The 20,776-nt window shown below is 41.4% G+C and overlaps 1 protein-coding gene across 1 annotated transcript; it reads right to left on the reverse strand.

Annotated features, from left to right (window-relative positions):
• Positions 1-10,506: 10,506 nt before the first annotated feature.
• On the reverse strand, positions 10,507-12,387 carry LOC132284382 (MACPF domain-containing protein At4g24290-like). The gene is made up of 2 exons (XM_059786482.1): positions 12,339-12,387; positions 10,507-11,517 (listed from the first exon to the last, which is right to left on the reverse strand). The coding sequence occupies exons 1-2, from the start codon at positions 12,369-12,371 to the stop codon at positions 10,834-10,836; spliced, it is 717 nt and encodes a 238-aa protein (XP_059642465.1). The 5' UTR covers positions 12,372-12,387; the 3' UTR covers positions 10,507-10,833.
• Positions 12,388-20,776: the final 8,389 nt, after the last annotated feature.

A 20,776-nucleotide genomic window follows, 5' to 3' on the forward strand; every position in this document is an offset into this window, starting at 1 on the left:
TTCTTCTTTAATTTGTACCTGGTAATATCCAGACTTGAGATCAAATTTAGAAAATATCATAGTAGAGTGTAATCTATCTAAAAGATCATTTTTATTTGGAATTTGATATCTAATCCAACTCAAAGCAAGATTTAATGGTCTATAATCAATGACCAAACGAGGGATGCCTTGTTCCTTTTTAGAGTTTTTATTAACATAAAAAGCTCTGCAACACTATGGGGAGTAACTACGGGTAACTAGCTTATTTTTCATTAAAGAGCTAATTTACTTTTTACAAAGTTCCAAGTAGTCATTAGTCAGCCTTCATTTGGCTTGGACTAGCTTTAGATGGAATCATTGTATCATTAAACCCCTTTTCATAGGGTAAAGATGTTTCTTTCCCAAAAAGCACTAGGAACGTCCTTTAGAAAACTTTGTCTCTATCAACTCTATTTTATGTTGCTCAATGGGTTTAACAATCTCTAATTTATTGCTAAGGAAGAGATTTCCTTTTGCAAATAATTCAGTTGTTTTTCTTTAAAGATAATATTATCTTTAAGAGCATTAATATGCTTATTTGCTGGTTTGGTCAAAAATTCAAAAGTTATTGACTGGCTATGCAAAATTGAGCATATTACTTGAGAATCTATTTTCTCAATTGGCACAATCAAGGCTAAAAAAGGAGTACCCAATATAACCTGTTGTGCCATATTTTTTTACAAGTAAAAAAGTTGAAGGAATACAAATACCTTGTTTACAAATAAACACATGATTGGGTTGTATCAATCTCTAATTTATAGCTAAAGAAGAGATCTGGTAGTATAAATAATGTTGCATTTTCAATCATATCATCACTGTGCATCGAATATATTCTTACACAAAGTTAGAAAAAATTCATAAATTTAAAATTATAGATGATAATGTTGGAATAAGATTTAGACACATTTGAAACTCTAATATTATGTTTTAACTATAGATTAATCGAGTAGTAAATTTGAAAATTAAAACAATAGTTTAATCAATTTGAAAAGTAGAAAAAGGGCACTGAAAATTAAACTATAGTAATTGAATCGAAAAGTAGGAAAGAGGTTTTAAAAATTAAAACTATTACATTGATTACACAATTGCTAAACTCTAATTTTAGGGTTTAAAAGACAATATTATTGATAGACTTCAGAGAAATTATATATATATAAAAAATAAAATAAAAACCTGCAAATTTTGAAACCCTGATGTTAGGTTTGAACTGATTAATCGTTTTGCAATCTACACAGCTTCTAAAATAGATTCACATGACTAAAAATTAGTGAAGGGGTTTTGAAAATAGGGTTAAGTGTAAAAAACCCCTCTACTATCAATATCGTGAAAAAAGGTCCCTGTGTGGTATAAAACCCCCCTATACTATCAATTTAGTGCAAATAGGTTCTTGTGTGGTATAAAATGACAATAATACCCTCACTTCAGTTGAATAAATTAATAACTATACATACGGGTCATGTAAAATGACTCTTTTGTCCAATTTGCGTAATTTTTAAAAGCATTTTCCCTTTTCAAAACATGTCCGTATAGAAAACATTCATTGCATTACCAAACATTTCGAAGCCAAACAGGCCTAAGTGTATGTGAACTGAGTTAACCCCATCCGAATTGCTTCAAAAACCTCACTAATTAATACCCATCTCTCTCTCTCTAAGAGCAAGTTGGAAAACTCCATGTGTGAATTGTGATGGGTCTTAATTAGTGAGCTCTGGTGTGAATATATTGTGACGGACCAAAGTAGACCTTTCTCTCTCTATTAGAATATATAATATATATGTGTGTTCATCTTTGGCCAACAAAGATGCAAATATCTTCGACTATAACAACCTCTCATTCCCTTCTCTGTTCCCATTTCACCAACCCACCTTACACCTTACTCACAAATTCCCTCCAACCATTCAAAACCCAAACCCCAAACTATTAGTGAACAACCATGTCAAACCTCAAGATGCCGTAAAATGGTCTGGGTTTTTATCGGCAATTGGCCGAGCAATCGAAGAAGAGTACAGAAGATCATAATCTATGCTTCTTCAGAGTAATCATAACAGAATATACAAAATACAAACTTTAACGATATGAGCTTTCTTCCCATAATTTAATGAACACCCAAAATAGATTTTTCATTTTATCAACTGAAACTGTTGTGGGTGGTAATACCAATTTTGTGACTTAAAATGTTTCAATCATAAATCATAATGCCAGTGAAACAGCTTTGTCGATATGGTTATTTTCTAAGTTGGCAAATCAAGTTTTACGGATCGATATGCATGCTGTATATCTGCATAAATACAATGAACAACTTTGCTAATTTCTTTAAGGGTAAAGTGCATTAAACCCCCCTCAATTATACCCAAATAAGCACAAAACCCCCCCTGAATTTCTAAATGAGCAAAAAACCCCCCAAACTATAGTGTTTGGTTGCAGATCACCCCACTCCGGTAGATTATGACTGGCAAAAATAGCACATGTTATCACGTGATGGGAATTGTAAAATTAAAGGACTATATTGCCCTTGTCCACATGAAAGGACTATAATGCCCCTTTGTCACCATTACACCCAAAATTCCTTTTTGATCATCTCAAGCTAGTGAATTGCAACTCAACTTCAGAGAGTTTCATCTTACAAACCAAATCCAAACCGAGCAGAGCATCATCATCCAAAATAAATCGAAAAAACGACCCAAATCAGCATAGAACTTTAACATCTAGCAACTTCGGTGACCTGGACACAAGGAAAAACTTATGGTTCTCTCTCTATATTATATCTAGCCTGTATATATATATACACACTCCCATAGTCAACCACCTATATTTTTTAGTTATTCAACGGCGGCAAAGTACGGATCAATTTCGGGTTAGAACCCTATCACAAAGGGTAACCCATAACCATCGGTCCACCACTACCTTCAACTAAAACCATCACCGCTCTCCACCCAAAACCTCCACAGTCACCATTCTGCCCAACCAATCCACCCTAGCCGAAAAAATGAAATTGATCATGGCTTTTCCAAATTTCCCCAAATCATATTCAAAAAAAAAAAAAAAAAAAAAAAAAATCCCCAAATCACGAACTCTGCAACTGGTATGGTTTTTTTTTGCTGCCGTCGAACCTAGAAACGGCGCCGACGAGGACAGAGGACAGCGGTACAAGGAGTTACCGGTGAGGCGGTGAGGACGCGCTAGGTGTGGCATAAGGAGTTACGGGAGACCATCACCGTCTATGCTGTCGACAACACTGGGATGTCAGATCTGCTCTTGTCGTCTGCCGCCGTGAAGAGGTCGGATGTGAAGAGGTCGGCCGGTGAGGACTCGGCCGTGATGGTCCATCTCCGCCGCTCAGGTTTCTGCCGCCTTTTCTTTTGTTTTTCGCAGGATACGTGGGACATGTTGGTGATCTGGAACGCCGACGAGGACGATGGTTGCTTGTCGTCGGTGTCGCCGATTAACGACGACATGAACAAGGTGGCGCCATAAATGGCCGGCGAGATCGATGTGCTCCCTCTCCTCTCTGTGTCTCTTTGTGGTTCGCACAGAGATATAGTATATATATGTATATATATATATATATATATATATATATATATTATACACACACAGAGAAATAGAGAGAGGGAGATAAAACGATGTAGTTTTGAATAAGGGTAAAATTATCTTTTATCTTTTCCGGTGGCCTGAGTGGGCAAATTGCAAAAAGGTGAAAGTTCAGGGGTTTTTTTAAAGTTCAGGGGGGTTAGTTGCAAAACCCCCATAGTTTAGGGGGGTTTAATGCACTTTACCCTTTCTTTAATTAAGGGTATGTCTGGTACGGTGGGTTTGAAGGGGGAGGATAACATTAGGGAAAGGGAAGAGAAGGGAAGGGAATGATAATTTTATCCCCCTATCGTATTTGGTTGGTTAATGAAGGAAAATAAAGGGAAGGATAATAATCATGTTTGGGAAAAGAAAGGGAAAGAAAAGAAGGGGAATTATTTTAATAAATTAACTATTATACCCTTACATATATATATATATATATATATATATATATATATATATATATATATATAGTCTCCTATACCTGCACAAGAAAAGAAAAAAAAAAAAAAATTAGGAGACTATATATATATATATATATATATATATATATATAATCTCCTATACCTGATGGGCCACAAGAATAGAAAAAAAAAAAAAAAAAATTAAGGCAAATCATTTCAGCCTCCCCAATCTCGCCTCCATCTCTATTCTCGTTCTCAACTCTGAACTTGCCCTCTCTCTCTCTCTCTCCCTGCACTACAAGAATCAAAAGTTCAAAACCCAAACCCATATATTTCAGTTTATCTTTCTGTCTGCAAGAATTAAAAATTCAAAACCCGTATCGGTATATCATTTTAGATTGTTCAGAAAATCAAAACCCATATTCAGTTTCCATCGCCGTTGTTCTAGTTTGGGTTAGTCGTTTGCAAACTTCAGCCGCTGGCCCGCCGTCTCCAAACCCTTCCCTCTCTTTTCCTTTCCTTCCATCCATTTTACCCAAACACAATTTTTTAATCACCCTCCATCACCTTCCCTTCCCTTTCCTCCCATTTTCACTCTACCAAACTGAGCCTAAGCTTAGGTACGAGGAAGAATATGCTAAAAACCACAGAAAGCCACATCCCAGCAAACCCTAACCTGAGAGTGAGAGAGAGAGAGGGGGGGGGGGGAGGGAGGAGAGAGGGGTATAGGGGAGTATATGTACATATGGGTTTGGGGCAAAATGGGAATCAAAAAGATAAAATAAGATTTTCATATTTAGTTTTTGTCAAAAAGTGGTCAAAGGGACTTATTTGTACTTTTTTTGAATTTTATGGTCTAACATGCACATTTTCAAAAAATATGGATTAGTTTTATAAAAACACTGTATGAGGAGTTTTTTTAACATTTAACCCTTGAAAAATATGACGCATCCAATTAATTATACAAATTTTTAGTAATCTAAAATATGAGAATCTAAAACCAATTACTACCTGAAAGAAGGGTTTTGAAGACAACAAACACAAATGTCTCTCTCTAAAGAACGATCGATTCGGCCAAAATATTCTAGGGAGGGAGATAGAGAGATGTGTTGCTATAGTTTGTTAGAAATTATAAACAAAGTTAGAATATATAATGTGTGAGTCGCCGAAAATTGCAGATAAAGGGCGGGAAAAAATGAAGGCACAGAGTGTTTTACTATTCACCGTCTTATCAGTTTACTTTATTATATATTATTCTATTAGCAAATTGTATTATTTAATTTAATTATATTGTCAACCTATAATTAATTTATTATTATTATATGAACATGTGATATTATTTTAGGGTTAAATGCACTAAACCCCCTAAACTCTCTTCTCTTTTTCAATAAATCTCCCTGAACTATCCGATTGTCACTTGACTCCCTAAATTATCCCATTTGTTACAAAAAAAAAAAAAAAAAACCCAAACCGTTAAATGGCCATCCAAATTTAACGTTAGAGCAAGGCACGTGAGATACACTCACTTGGCACAAATTTAGATTGCCAAAAATGACCTTTATGTACAAACCCTCCATATGTTATAACCAGCATATATATCTCCTCCCACCTTCGTTGGGCCAAACAAGCCCTAACTAATCTCTTTATCTACCTGCAATTTGTTTCAGCTCTGCCCATAATTAATTCTCAATTGAGAAAGCTAAAATCCCAACCCATCTCACTGCAACGGTTTGGTTACGATAGTCTCCTCTTTGGCAATCAGATAGTGCGATCGTCATTGTTGCAAGTATTGGAGAAATCGCTCCGTCTCTAAAACCCTTTATTCGATAAGGATTAGTGCGGGGTTGGGTTTGTCACCGAATTATCTGATGAAAGCAGCTGGAAAATAGTGGGCTTTTGGTTATTTTTGGGTTTGATTTTTTGGATTGTGATTGGTTGAATTGTTGGTGACTGATGCATTTGAAGTTATATGCTCATATGTTTATATTGTGATTGGTTGTATTGCTGGCCATGGATATATGTAATTGCTATGGAGTATTGTAGGTGATTGATTTGTATTGCGGTCTTGTACGTGACGGATGATTCGATTGAGTTCATATTATTATATTCAAAACTAGTAGGTGACGGATGATTCAATTGAGTTCATATTGCTCGTTATTGTGTATCATATTCAAAACTAACAATTAATTAAGGTTTTAGGCTTTGCTTAGTTCACTAGGATAAGAAATCAGGAAATGAACAACACAACAAACTGGCACAAAATAACCATACTTGAATATATATGTATGTGTACCAACTGAAGTTGGATAGCACAAAAAAGGATGTCATTTAATTTAAGGACAAATTAGTAATTTCAACTTTCTGTTAACAATTGTTTAACGTGTACTTAAGTGGGGTTTTTTGCAACTGCCTCATAATTCAGGGAGGTATGTTTTAAATCAGGGGGTTTGTTGCAATTGCCTCATAGTTCAGGAGGGTTTAATACACTTAATCCATTATTTTATAGTTTGTGATCCGTTAAGTCTCCTTTTGCCGTTAAGTTACTATTCTGTATTATTTAATTATGGTATATTTAACACATTAAACAATACAAAACTACAAACAAAATGGGCTCATTTTGGTGCTTCGATGTAATGACCCTGTCATTTTACGTCCTTTCTTTTTTCGGAAATTATCTTTTTTCGTCTTTTCCTTATTTCGTCCTCTTCTCGTTTTTCACTTTTACTTGCATAACCTCATTTTTTGTACTCGGATTTGATTCTGGTTTTGCATACGTCCATGATATTTAAATTCCATGACATCTACATTTTTACTTTTGAAGAAATGCATATTAAATGCTTACTTTCTTTGTAAAATGTATGAAAATAAGACTTTTTGTAATTATCTATAACTTGAGGGGTTTTTGGGTAATTAAGTAAAGTAATTATTTTTCGTCCTAGGGACCATTTTGCAAATTAATTTGGAAGATATTTTCAAAAAGGACCTTTTTGCAATTTCCGAAAAATGTGACAAGTGTCACATTCCTATGGTGCCACTTGTTGATTTTGTGGTGAAACTACTTGGAGGCTTAATCTCATGACACATGGAGGGTGGAGATTCACCCACTTGTTGTCCTAGGATTGGTGCACTTGTTGGCATGGATGGTTGACAAGTGTAGGGTTAATATTTAATCTTGGAAGCTTACTTGGATTCATGACAAGTGTAGGACTCACGTTTAGTCTTGCATTAGTGTGTGTGTGAGAGGTAGTACAAGAGCACCTAGTGAGTGGAGAAGCCCACCAAATTAGCTTAGGGTTTACACATTTTAATTCATTCATCACTTTCCTCTCAAGAACCCTAAGGAAGCCACCATTGGAGAAAAGCTTGACTAGTAGCTTTGACTTCATTTTTGGTGCCCTTTCACTCACCTTAGAACTTTGAACTTGGAATACTTTAGGTTCCTCCCACTCCCCTCTACAAAACCCTTGTTTGGTTTTTCATTTTTAAGCTTGGTTTCCTGGATTCAAGAGGAACAATCCTCTTGTGAGGTAGGGGGTGTTATCATTTATCTTCCAAGTGATTTTATTTGTTCCTATAGTGATATCTAAGTTATACGTTTGTCTTGTATTAAAATGAGAAATAAATGATTAATTGTAACTTGAATGTAATTCACTTTAGACTTGATAAATAACATGACCATGGCTTGATTCATAACATATGTTAATTTGAGGTCATTTAGAGTCGTTTTAAAAATCTAGAGGGATTAATGAATTAATTTAATTAATTTTTATTTATATGCTCCAATGACTTAAATCAAGTTTTGAAGTGATTTATATAATAACCATGACATATATTACAACATATATTAAATTGAGCATGTTTAGATGAGAAGTGAAATCTAGGGAATTTAGTTGTTTTATTTAATTGTTCAAATTATGATTTTAAACTTATATCATACTTGTGAGGCTTTGTTCTTCTTGTTGAATGATATTGTTGTAATTAGTGGCAAATTGCATAATGATTATTCAATATTCTTCATGCCATTTTAGTTGAGAACTTAGGGCATGTATTGTGTTTCCAAAATTGATTTGTGCATGTTGATGGCTTTACATTGTATATATATATGTTATGTTGATACATATATGTAATGTGCACAAAATGTTGACTTTGGAAACTTGGGGATGTCGTTGTTATGACTATGGCTAGGGCATGGTTCTAGTACGGGAGAAAGTCCCTCTACAAGTCTAGTGCGCACATAGGGAGGTTACCCATGGGCTAGTAACCCTAAAGTAATCACATTGTCAGTTTGATCCAGCGTGACGTCCAAATATCCACTTTGGTTTGATTTCGCATTCAAATTCCATGTTGTTAACCTTGTGAAATTACATCTCATTGTGTTATGTTAAAAGTTCTATTGTCACTTGATAGCATGAATAAAATGGTATTGGATTATAACTTGGTACAAAGATAAACCCATGCATTCCCTACGAGTAAACTTGTTTACTCACCCCTAAGTTAATGGGTATTTTGCAGGTAAAGAAGCCTTAGTGTGGGACGCACAGCATTCTTAGACTTACTAGAGTTCTTGAAGTATTTTTGATGACATAGAATATGCATATGTTAGCATATCTTATCCTACTTTGCTTATTTTGATAAAACTTGTACTTATTGTCTAAGTTACGTAATATGCACTTAAGTGCACCTTTTGACACTCTTAGAATACGTATGTAATGAGGCCAATGGCCAAGGACACATATATGCCATGTATGCTACTTTATCTTTATAGTTTGTATGTGGAACTTAATGGATTTCATCCATTGAAGAGTCATATTTTGCATATGACATCCCATGAGGCCGTAGGCTATTGTAGCACGTCTATTTCATCATAATACATTTGCGTGCATGCTCACTTGGGCAAAATTCACACCATTTCATGAAATGAACTTCCTTTGGACATTTTTTGACATTTTAAATTACAAATCTGATGTGAGGGCATTTTAGGGATTTTACCTTGACAAATTAATTCCGTTCTTCACATGGTCACTTAGAAAATGTGATTTTAGGGGAGGTTTCTTCTTCGTGTTTTTACAGAAAATGCCATCTTGGCATCGGAAATTGCATCTGAAGTTCAGCTCTCAGTTTTTAAATTTAGCAGCTTTTTGGACCCTCTAGACCAGTTTTCTTGGGAGGGCATTTTGGGCATTTCACATTGCATATTTTTCAATTTTTCTAAATAGTTATGTAGAAAACTCAATTTTGAGGAGGGTTTCTTTTTTGAGTTTTTCCAGAAAATGTCATCTTGACCCTCAAATTTTAATTTTTCCCGGGAAAACTCCTACTGCCAGGGTTTCTTGCTACCCATTTTGCCGCCTTCACATCTAAACGGTTACAAGGGGTTTCATAACTGGTTAGATGAGTATGGGCAGTGTATTTCTCGTGAATTTTGGCCTCCTAACTGGTTAGGAAGGTCTCCTAACCGGTTAGATATTCATGGGTTGCCTCTTTTGGACCGTTTTACCCCTTCTTCTTCCGTTAGCCATATCTTCTTCATCCGGACTCTGAATCAAGTGATTCTTGAGTTTAAATTCATTAATTTTTCATTGTCTTTCCAATGGTGTGCTCGGTGGTACCCACTTTTAAGCTAAAAATGACGATTTTGCCCCTAGGTTCATTCTTGTTCGTTTTTGAAACGTTGCTTCCACATTTGATTCCTTTGGGTTCCGTGACCTCGTTAAGGGTCATAGTGGTGTCTTAGAGCCATGTAGTATCTCTAGAGACCGTTGTTTTGTCTTTTGCTTCCGCATTTTGGATCCGTTATCGGGTCATCTTTCGATTCATCACTGACGCACCGGGTTAAAAAACTTGGGCCGTCACATTCGATCCCTGTTACTGTCGGCCATTACCCCCACTACCTTGCTCAAGCAAACAGTAATAAGAATGGCAATTTCCTCTGTTGTTGGGGGCAAAGTGACAACTTTATAACTGTTAGGATTTTTACAAACAAATTGGAGTTTTATGATAAAAAAAATGATAGTTCTGGGGTTTTATGATTTTAAGCCCTTTAAAAATTAAAACCGCTTATTTATCAACCCAATTTGAGCACATTGGGTTAGGTTTTCTATTTTTTTACTACATAGTAAAAGGGACATAACCCAATGGTATATTAATTACAAACCTGTCAAGAAATTAGGACGAAATTGATATGATTAATTTTCTAACAGAGCGGAATAGATCTTTAATCAAACCCATCCTAACTCCGCCATGTTGCCATCCCTAAGGTACGGAACAATTAAGAGGTTGGATCTCTAACTCTCTCGCACTCACACACTCACGAAATGATTTTTGAACGTATGGCTTTTGCCTCCCATTGACTTGTCAAAAGGAAAATATTCATGCAAGCCTAGGTGGGTATAAATTTGGCGGCATATTATCTCAACCACCTCACCAGCGGCCAACCTAATAGATGGCAGGCACCAAGATTACTGACACGCGGACAGTGCAACCCTTCTTGCCTAATCAACAACGGCCGACCACTGAATCTTTAATTTGCAGAGTGAAAGAATTCCTTAGATCCAAATGACCACATCCATGACAAAAACCAAATTACAAGTAACCACAACATCTGCAACAGCATGAAAATGTACAAACAAATAAAGCATTCAGAGGACAAATTTAATTAACAATGACCTCCACAAATCCCCACGAATTCTCGTCTTACATATATCTTGATAAACTCCTCCACAAGTTGTAAAAGGACAAATTTGCTTCTTTTCACATCAGAAACAATTACCACCAACCCGTTTTCTCTTTGTAGTAGTATTTATCATCCTTCCTTCAATTTATACTGACCGATAGCTTTCTAGGACTGCAATGGCACCTCTTCATCAGGTAAAACCATAGTTAAGAGTGAGTACTTGACACGCAGTGATATCTTCCCCCTATCAACATTCAGTCTTGCCCCAGAAACGACCCAATACCCGGGTGGGTCCTGTGGTCCCCTTGTCATCTCTGTCGTATCAATAAACCTAAGAAGTTTAGGCGTCTGTGCTGGCACCGGTGGGCCGCCCGGGTATACAGCAGAATTGATGTTCACATCAGCTGGCTGTGGCGCGGGTTTCTGGCTCGTTGAAAGATGTGAGCTGATCAAGGTGGAGATAAGTCCAGATTTTTGGGTCACGACGGGAGAACCATCCCATTCAGGTCTCTTCACTGCTATGGCACCAGTAACTTTGGAGAATTGAAGGCCTAAGAAGAGAACTTTTCTCAGACCAGACTCCCTGACTTCAAATTGGGCCCCAGTAACAATGGACAGATCCTCATCTGATTCGACAGGGGCAGTGCATACATGAGAAAAGCTCTTCCAATGGACGTTTTCATAGTACCTGCGGTCATAAGAGTTACGGGAGTTTCCATTTAGTTCATCCTGAAGTTGGAAGCTTTTAGGTAGAGAGGAAAGGTGCTGCAAATGGATAGCAAAGCAGTTGCTTCTTTTTCCCTCCAAGTAAAGTCGAAGTCCAGTAACCGGCCTCTTACCCACATCTACCTGTCAAGGAATTAATAATTAGAATAATATAATAATCATATGAAACTTCTTTGCTTTGGACATGCATCTCTCTAGTTGATGTAGTAAAGCAAGAAGCTGTGGTGGAAATTGTGTACGCCTATACACACACACACACGGGTAGCTGCATAATCTCAAGATTTTATACAAAATCACACATTTTTTATGAGATTATGCATTTTTTAAACAATATAACCTGCAATACTGTTTCTGGTTAAGCAGAACCATGTTGTAACAAAATCTAAATCCTGTTGATCCTTACGACAGGCCAGATCTAACAGAGATTAAAACGCATTTGCTAATCTACAAGGAAAAATAGGATGGTCTAGCAGTCTGGCACAGAACTAATACATTACCAAACCAAAATTTTAGGGTTTTTGAAATGAAAAAGGGCTCAGGGTTTGTTTGAAAGAAAAGACAAGAAGTGTGCTGGGAGGGTGTGGAGTGTTTCCACTTATATCAATCAGCTCAACAGCTCAAGGAACTTGCCTCGAGTCAGAATGTTATTTTAAACCAAGCAGGTGGAAACCTATAGAAAACGTCCCTTTTTTTCCCCAGTAAATACTAAACACTTCTCTTCAATCAACCACATTACTTTCATCTTCACTCCTGATCGGAGAATTTTAACTTTAAGGAAGAAGACCAACAAAGATCTCAAAACTCAAGAATGGTAAAACCCGTAAGCATTAAGACTAGAGAGTTCAAATATGATCCATGAATATCATTTCATCTCTTCTTCATCAAGGAACATATTACCCCCATCAGAAAAGAACTAAACATGCTTAGTCCCTTGGGAGCATTACCGGAATTGTGTTCACATAGAGCTTGGGACCCATAAAGCTGAACTGTAAAGATGCATGAGGAGGCCCAGGACGACATGGGCCGGATCTGACTTGCAAGCACGACATCCGGTCCGTATAGCTGGGCCGGCCCATAAAAAGACACTGCCATATGGGCCGAACGCGAATAAGCCCATCAAAGGTGACCAGGACTTATGGAGGAACAGGCCCAGATCCAGCAATCCGTCAATATTTGTAAATATCTTGTAAATATCTATAAATAGGAGAAGGAATGGAAAGAATGAGGGAGATCTTTTTGTTGAAATGTAAGAATTCTAGAGAGAGAAAGAGAGAGTGAATTTATTGCATCTTCAATTGGCGCCGTCTGTGGGAATCGCATGGAAGTTTGGTTGATCAATGAGGAATATCGAGTGGATTCAGACCAATTCGGTTGATCGAGACTCGATCTTTGGGATTTGGATCCAGATCTGAGCGATTGTGACCTACTCTGGAGGAATTACAGTTCTTGAAGTTTTGGCAGAAGTGGCTTCAGATCTACGTAACAACGAGTTGTTCGATTGTGGCAGGATCTGACGGATTTAGAGTTCAGACAATTTAGATCTCGTAAACGGTGAGCATAATTCGGAGAATTCGAAACCAGATCTGAAAAATTCCCACTCACGAAGCTCGGATCTACTCGCGAACTTGAGATTAATGCCTTTACTCTGTTCAGGAATAATGATAGGTGAAAGCTCCAATCCGATGGAGGCTGTCCAGCAAACAAAGCTTGAGGAGTTGATGAACTTGATTGAAGCTCTCAAAAAAGAGAATGCAGAATTGAAAGCTGGAATGCAACATCGGCAAATACCTGCGGTTTCGCATCCACTTCCGGTCGGTGAAGGAGGTGTTCAATCTAATATCGCGCGTCAAGGCGAGCAGGACGAGAACAATCAGTCAGCTCACCACCGTGATGAAAGGATGATGGACAATTTACCGCCAAATGTTCGTCGAGTTGAGGATCACGAAGGATCGACTCACGTTGATCCGCGACATGAGCAGATTAGACGGAATGAAGCCATAACCTTCGATCCGCATCGGGAAAGGTTCGACCGAGAGGAAGTGATAGAGGTTGATCGCCGTCGAGTAGCGTCGCCTTGGCAAAGAGAGTTCATAGAGGAACGGTCGTTCGATCCGTCTTACCGGCCCTCCATGGCTACTATCACTCATCGCGGTTCGGAGGGCAGAACCGTAACTCACAGAGCTACCGCTGGACTCCAGAGAGAGAATGAAGCTCTCCGATCCGCAGCTCGGACGGTTGATTCACCATTCACCGACGAGATCTTGAATGCCCCGCATCCAAGGAAATTTGCTATGCCAGTCTTTATTCTGTTTGACGGAACAACCGATCCGATCGATCATGTGTACCATATCCAGTTGAAAATGGCCCTGAATACGGAAAACGACTCTTTAATGTGCAAATGTTTCCCTACAAGCCTAGCCGGACCGGCGCTCAGCTGGTTCAAAAACTTGCCTAGGAGCTCCATTGGTAGCTTCAGAAACCTGTGCGATCGGTTCATAAGCCAGTACTATGGGAACAAGCGCCCGCCGAAGGACATCTCGAGCCTATTCACGATGAGGCAGCACAAAGATGAACGTCTCCAGGCTTTTCTTACCAGGTTTAATCTCACTAAGAGTATGGTGATCGAATGCCACCCTTCTACAGCAGTTCAAGCCTTCAAGTTAGCCATGACACGTGGAACTCCGTTTCACACCAGTCTGGTAGTGAACACGCCGACTACTATGGATGAACTCAATGAAAGAGCCGATGGCTTTGTGCGCCTAGAAGAAGAGGAGGCAGCTAATGCTCGGACAGCATCGCTCGTGTCGACCGAGGAAAAGTCCAAGGCAAAGATCAGGCAGAAGCAGGCTCAGCCGCAACGTCAGACCTCTTGGAAGGCAGAAAAAAGGTCCAGGGAGGAAGAGCTGATTACTCCGCTGAAGGTCACTCTGGCGAGGCTGTATCAGGAGAACAAAGATAAGTTTCATCCACCACTGCCAATTAGGCAACCCCTCGAATAGAGGGATCAGACTAAACATTGTGCTTTCCATTCCGATTTCGGTCATCAGACTAACGAATGCAGGAACCTGAGGAGGCAAGTGGAGATGTTGATAGCTAGAGGGGAGTTCGCGAGTTATGTTCAAGGCTCGGCGATAGAGCAGAATCGACCGGTGGAACAAATAAAAAGGAGTCATAAACAAAGCTCCCACAATTCACAACCAGTTCGTATAATCAATGCTATCCATGGTCGACCCGAGCCTAGTGAAGAGTCAGAGGAGCTACTCCGGGCGCGCCTGCGGCAGGCGCAGATGAAGAAAAGGGTCAACAGTGTGAAACCTCTACACCAGCAGAGCCCGTCGATGCAGATAAAGTTCTACTGGACAGACCTGCAGCGTGTTCAACTGCCCCATGAAGACCCGTTGGTAGTCAGTTTGACAATGGCGGACTGCTTGGTGCGCAGAGTTCTGATCGATCCTGGGAGCAGTGCGAATGTCATGCCGAGGGACACATTTGATAGGCTCGAGATTAAACCAGAGAGGCTCAAGCCCACTGGAAATCCCTTGTTAGGGTTCGATGGGAAGAGGGTGGAGCCCGTCGGGATGGTGGAAGTAGAAGTTCAAGCTGCAGAACGAGCTCTTATGGAAACTTTTGTGGTTGTAGAAATTCACCCCTCGTATAATCTCCTGATAGGAAGAGGATGGATTCACAGAGTCCAAGGTGTACCCTCAACTCTGCATCAGGTCATGAGGTGCCTCGGACCCGATGGAGATAAAGTGATAGACATTCGGGGGGATCAGGTTGCAGCCAAAGAGTGTTATTCCGTCACACTAAAGTATGCTGGGAAAGGGAAGGCGCCCGTCCGTTCGGCAAGCCCCAGATAGCAATTACAGGAACCTCCGCCCGAGCAGAACAGGGTGGAGGAGTCAGTCGACTTGACCGAAGAGCCCCTTCTGGATGTGCAGATCGATCAGTCCAGGCCAGAACGAACTACCAGAGTAGGTATAAGACTGACCAGAGAAGAGCAGCAAGAGCTAGTGGATTTCTTGTCCCACAATGCCGACGTATTTGCATGGAGTCACCTAGACATGCCTGGAATTAGTCCCTCCGTATCCTGTCATTCCCTGAATGTCAATCCCAATTTCAAACCAGTGAAACAGAAGCAGCGAAGATTTGCTCCAGAACGTAATCAAATCATAGCGGAAGAAGTTGATAGGCTGCTTGATGCGGGATTTATCAGAGAAGTGCACTACCCTGATTGGTTGTCCAACGTCGTTGTCGTGCAGAAGAAGAATGGGAAATGGCGAGTATGCATTGATTTCACCAATTTGAACAAAGCCTGTCCGAAGGACAGCTTCCCGCTGCCTAAGATTGATTAAATGGTGGATGCCACCACCGGGTATGAGCGTTTAACCTTTATGGACGCTTATTCAGGTTATAATCAGATCCCTATGGACCACGCAGATGAAGAAAAAACTTCTTTTGTCACCGAGCGAGGAACATACTGCTACAAAGTTATGCCTTTCGGACTAAAGAGTGCGGGAGCAACTTATCAAAGACTTGTTAGCAAAATTTTTAAGAATCAAATGGGAAAGATTGTGGAAGCCTATATTGATGATATGGTGGTAAAGAGTAGGAAGAAGGATGATCATCTGAAGCATCTGCAAGATGTATTTGATGTACTGAAGCGATATGGGATGAGGCTCAATCCAACCAAGTGCTCGTTCGGTGTGAGTTCCGGACAGTTTCTGGGACACGTGGTTAACCGCAGAGGCATCGAAGTTAGCCCCGCTCAAGCAGAGGCTTTGATTAAGAATGCCGAGCCAAAGACGATCAGAGAGGTGCAAGCCCTCACAGGACGAATAGCTGCATTAAGTCGATTTATTTCAAAATTGTCAGATCACTGCAAGCCGTTCTTTGACACGATTCGGAGCCATGGAAGGCAGGTCTGGGGGGATGAGCAACGACAAGCATTGACTCATTTGAAGGAATATATGCAGAATCCACCAGTCCTGTCAGCCCCAGATCCGGAAGAAAAGTTATTTCTATATCTTGGAGTATCTGGTGTCGCGACAAGTGCCGTTCTGGTTCGTTGCAAGGAAGGGGTGCAATACCCGGTATTTTATGTAAGCAAAACAATGACAGAGGCAGAACAAAGATACTCAAAGGCCGAACGGGTGATACTTGCACTTGTAAATGCAAAAAGAAAGTTGAGGCATTATTTCGAATCCCACCCCATAGCTGTTCTAACAACTTTTCCAATCAGAACGCTTATGCACAAGCCAGAGCTCTCGGGCAGAATGACAAAGTGGGCCATAGAGTTGAGTTCATTTGACATAACGTATGAGCCGAGAACAGCTGTCAAAGGGCAAGCGGTGGCCGATTTCCTGCTAGAATGTGATTCCGAGGATACGGAAGAAGACCTTAGATGCGGCTCTTGGAAACTTTTTGTGGATGGCTCCTCTAACCAGATGGGGGCTGGAATTGGGATCAAACTGCAAACCCCAGAGGGTACTTCCTTGAGTCAAGCACTCAGACTTGAGTTCCGAGTCACCAATAATGAAGCGGAATACGAGGCGTTGCTAAATGGGTTAAAGTTGGCCAGAGAGCTACAGATCAAAAGTTTGACTGTGTATAGTGACTCGCAGTTGATTGTTCGGCAGGTAAATGGTGAGTACGCGACCAACGATGACACGATGGGGGCATATCGTTCTGCCGTTCTGCATAAAGCCAAGGACTTTGCAAAGATTGAATTCATACAGTTACCGAGGGAACAGAATGCAGATGCGGACCGGTTAGCATGTAGTGCTTCGAGTTCCGGTGAAACATTGGCGAGGGTGATTCCAGTAGGAATACTGACCCAGCCATCTATTTTCGAAAAACCCTTGGACTCTGACCCTTGGCAAGTCAACGTCATACCGTATGAACCGAGTTGGATTGACCCCATCATCACTTATATTCGAGATGGCATTTTGCCTATGCAGAGGGATGAAGCTAGGAAACTCAAAAAGAATGCTGCAAAGTACGCCATCGTGCGTAACCAGCTGTACAGAAGGTCCTACTCTGGCCCATACTTGAAGTGTGTCACCCCCGCGGAGTCGCAGCAGGTATTGCGAGCTATTCATGAGGGTGTGTGTGGCAATCATTCTGGGGGGCGATCGTTAGCGCATAAAGCAATGACACAAGGGTATTTCTGGCCAAACATGTCAAGAGATGCAGAGGAGTTCTCTCGAAGGTGCGATAAATGCCAACGATATGGACCATTGATCCACCAACCACCTGAGGAATTGCACGTAATGGCCTCGCCATGGCCTTTCGTGCAATGGGGGATGGATGTGGTCGGTCCTCTGCCAACTGCAAGAGCTCAGAACAAGTATGTGTTACTGGCCATGGATTACTTCACTAAATGGGTGGAAGCAGAACCATATCCTAGCGTGACTCAGACTCATGTGAGACGATTTATTTGGAACAATATTATCTGCCGTTTCGGCGTTCCAAGATCAATAGTCATGGACAATGGCACAAACCTCGACAGCAGGCAAGTAAGAGAGCTGCTGGAGGAGTATGGAATCAACCAGAAGTTGGCTGCAGTAAGTCATCCTCAGGCCAACGGACAAGCAGAAATCACAAACAGAACCATTTTCGCCTGCATTAAGAAGAAGCTGGAAGACCATAAAGGGAAGTGGTTGGATGAGCTCCCGAACGTTCTATGGGCTTACAGAACCACCCCAAGGCGGCCGACTGGGGAGAGCCCGTTTGCAATGGCATATGGTACCGAGGCAGTTATACCGGTTGAGCATTTGGTCCCCACTATCAGAAGCTTAGCATGGAGTCGAGATCAGAACGACAAGATGTTAAGATTGAACCTCGATATGATAGACGAAAGGAGGGACACAGCGGCTATAAGGTTAGCATCGTATCAGCAAGTATTGGCGAATAGTCACAACAAAAGAGTAAAACACAGGGATTTTGCCCCTGGCGATCTGGTTTTGAAAAGAAAGGTGGGGATGGTCAAAAAAATGATGCCACCCTGGGAAGGCCCATACAGAATTGCAGAAGTCATAGGCAAGGGAGCATATACGTTGGAAACCATGGCGGGAAGGTTGGTCAGTAAGCCCTGGAACGCCACGTCTCTGAAGAGGTACTACCAATAAAAGCTAAGTTTCGGCTTTAATTGGATGTTGTTTGTTGTCAATCAAATACGTATGAATGTGCAAGTTACTGAAGTTTACAAAAAATAACTTTCTTTTCCAACGGCCTACTAAAAAATGAAAAGCCAAGTGGCAAGTGGCATTCTAGCCGAGCGCCAGGCACTTAAGCAAGATAAGTGGCAGCTGACACCATAAGCCGAACGCCAGACACTTGCTAAAAATTTAAAGCCAAGTGGCAAGTGGCATTCTAGCCGAGCGCCAGGCACTCAAGCAAGACAAGTGGCAGCTGGCACCATAAGCCGAACGCCAGACGCTTGCTAAAAAATTTAAAGCCAAGTGGCAAGTGGCATTCTAGCCGAGCGCCAGGCACTTAAGCAAGATAAGTGGCAGCTGGCACCATAAGCCGAACGCCAGACACTTGCTAAAAATTTAAAGCCAAGTGGTAAGTGGCATTCTAGCCGAGCGCCAGGCACTTAAGCAAGATAAGTGGCAGCTGGCACCATAAGCCGAACGCCAGACACTTGCTAAAAATTTAAAGCCAAGTGGCAAGTGGCATTCTAGCCGAGCGCCAGGCACTTAAGCAAGATAAGTGGCAGCTGGCACCATAAGCCGAACGCCAGACACTTGCTAAAAATTTAAAGCCAAGTGGCAAGTGGCGTTCTAGCCGAGCGCCAGGCACTTAAGCAAGATAAGTGGCAGCTGGCACCAAAAGCCGAACGCCAGACACTTGCTAAAAATTTAAAGCCAAGTGGCAAGTGGCATTCTAGCCGAGCGCCAGGCACTTGCCATAAACAAACACACGGCAAAGCTAATATAAAAGAAAAGAGAGAAAAGGTATATATGTATTGAAAATAGGTTGAACAGAGCACAACACAAAGGGAAAAAGAGTTATGTCATTTCATTGATATTAAGCATTGAGTTTACAAAAAGTGAGATGTCCATCGTTACAAAAAAGGTATGGAATCGAAGAGTCCGGAGGAGCCCTAGCTAGATGCCTCAGTACCAACAGCATCCTGGTTGTGCCGACCCGCCTCCTCGGTCCCATCAGCCGTCTCACCTTCACGAGGTGGGGAATCAAGATGAATGACTGAATCGTTCGGTTGGGGCTCAACGTCAGCAGTGGCTATGGAAGGTACCACAGTTGACGATTGAGGAGCGGTCAGAGGCAGAGCGGTAGGAGGAGCTGTAATGATCCTTGAGGAAGCAATGTCCTGGCACTCATCGAATATGCGCTCCGCTTCGGTGGGTTCTGGGTTGACATAGACCCCCAGAGGTTCGATCCCTAAATCCTTGTCGACCTCATCTGGAGTGGAGCTGGTCTGTCCCTCATCCGGAACTCGATCGGCGAAACCTTCTCGAAATCCTTGAGCATATCTAAGAGCACTGACCCTTGAGAACCGAGCGTGAAGAGCCAGCATCCCACCGCTCACTCTGCTGATTGCATCGATCAGAGCGGTACGCTCGTCCAGAGCTCTCTTCTCAAAAGCCATCCGAGCAGACTGTTCATCAGCCAGAAGGCGCTGGAGCTCTGCCTTTTCGTCTCTGATTGAATCACGCTCAGTCTGCCAGACGCTCTTTTCAAGCTGGAGGGCATCCTTCTCATCCTGAAGAGAGTCATTCTCCTTCTTCAGGACATCTCTCTCTCGTTCAGTTTTTTCAAGCCGAGCCAGTACCTCGGTATTCTTGATGGCGAGAAGGTCGTTTTCTTTATTAGCCACCTCCAGGCTATCAGAAAACTTACGAGCCCTGGCGTTCCCCATCTCCACCTGCTTCTGCATAGCCATCATTCCGAACAATGTCTGCATAGATGTACATTAATAACGGTTAAGCCAATAGTCAGGTCGGGCGAAGGCAAGACCAAATAATATGAGAGAATTCATGAGTTGGAAAATAAAAGTCACCTCCATAGCAGATTGGGGAAAGCGGCTGAACACATCCTTCTGGGATAGGCCCTTTGCCGCCTCAAGGTCTTTCAGAGTCCACATGCTCCTATAGTACGCCATGGCGGTCTGGCCATCCTTCAGCATGGTCTCGTTCGGTTTCACGAACGTCCCATCCGTTCGGGTGTACCGAGGGGCCCATGGCGGTAAGGTGGGGATAAAAGGGGGGCCTGAAGCAGAAGCAGAGGCACCAGCTGCAACAGGCCCGGAGGGAGCAGGAGCTCTGATCGGGCGATGCAAGAGAGCACCCGGCCCGGAGACCCGGGTCCTTCTTATGAGAGGTTCCTCCTCAGGATCGACTCCACTGTCAGGATG

Source organism: Cornus florida, unplaced genomic scaffold (assembly GCF_030987335.1).
Source record: "Cornus florida cultivar Cherokee Brave unplaced genomic scaffold, ASM3098733v1 CherokeeBrave_3.0.0_Hap2_Chr11, whole genome shotgun sequence".
In the NCBI taxonomy this organism is placed as follows: Eukaryota; Viridiplantae; Streptophyta; class Magnoliopsida; order Cornales; family Cornaceae; genus Cornus; species Cornus florida.

What these genes read in the sequence shown, in the direction of transcription:
- LOC132284382 (XM_059786482.1), bottom strand. Translation starts at nt 12,371, where the DNA reads ATGGGTCCCAAGCTCTATGTGAACACAATTCCG. An exon ending in TCTATGTGAACACAATTCCG is followed by an intron (nt 11,518 to 12,338) that starts GTAATGCTCCCA and finishes ATTCCTTGACAG; the next exon opens with GTAGATGTGGGTAAGAGGCC.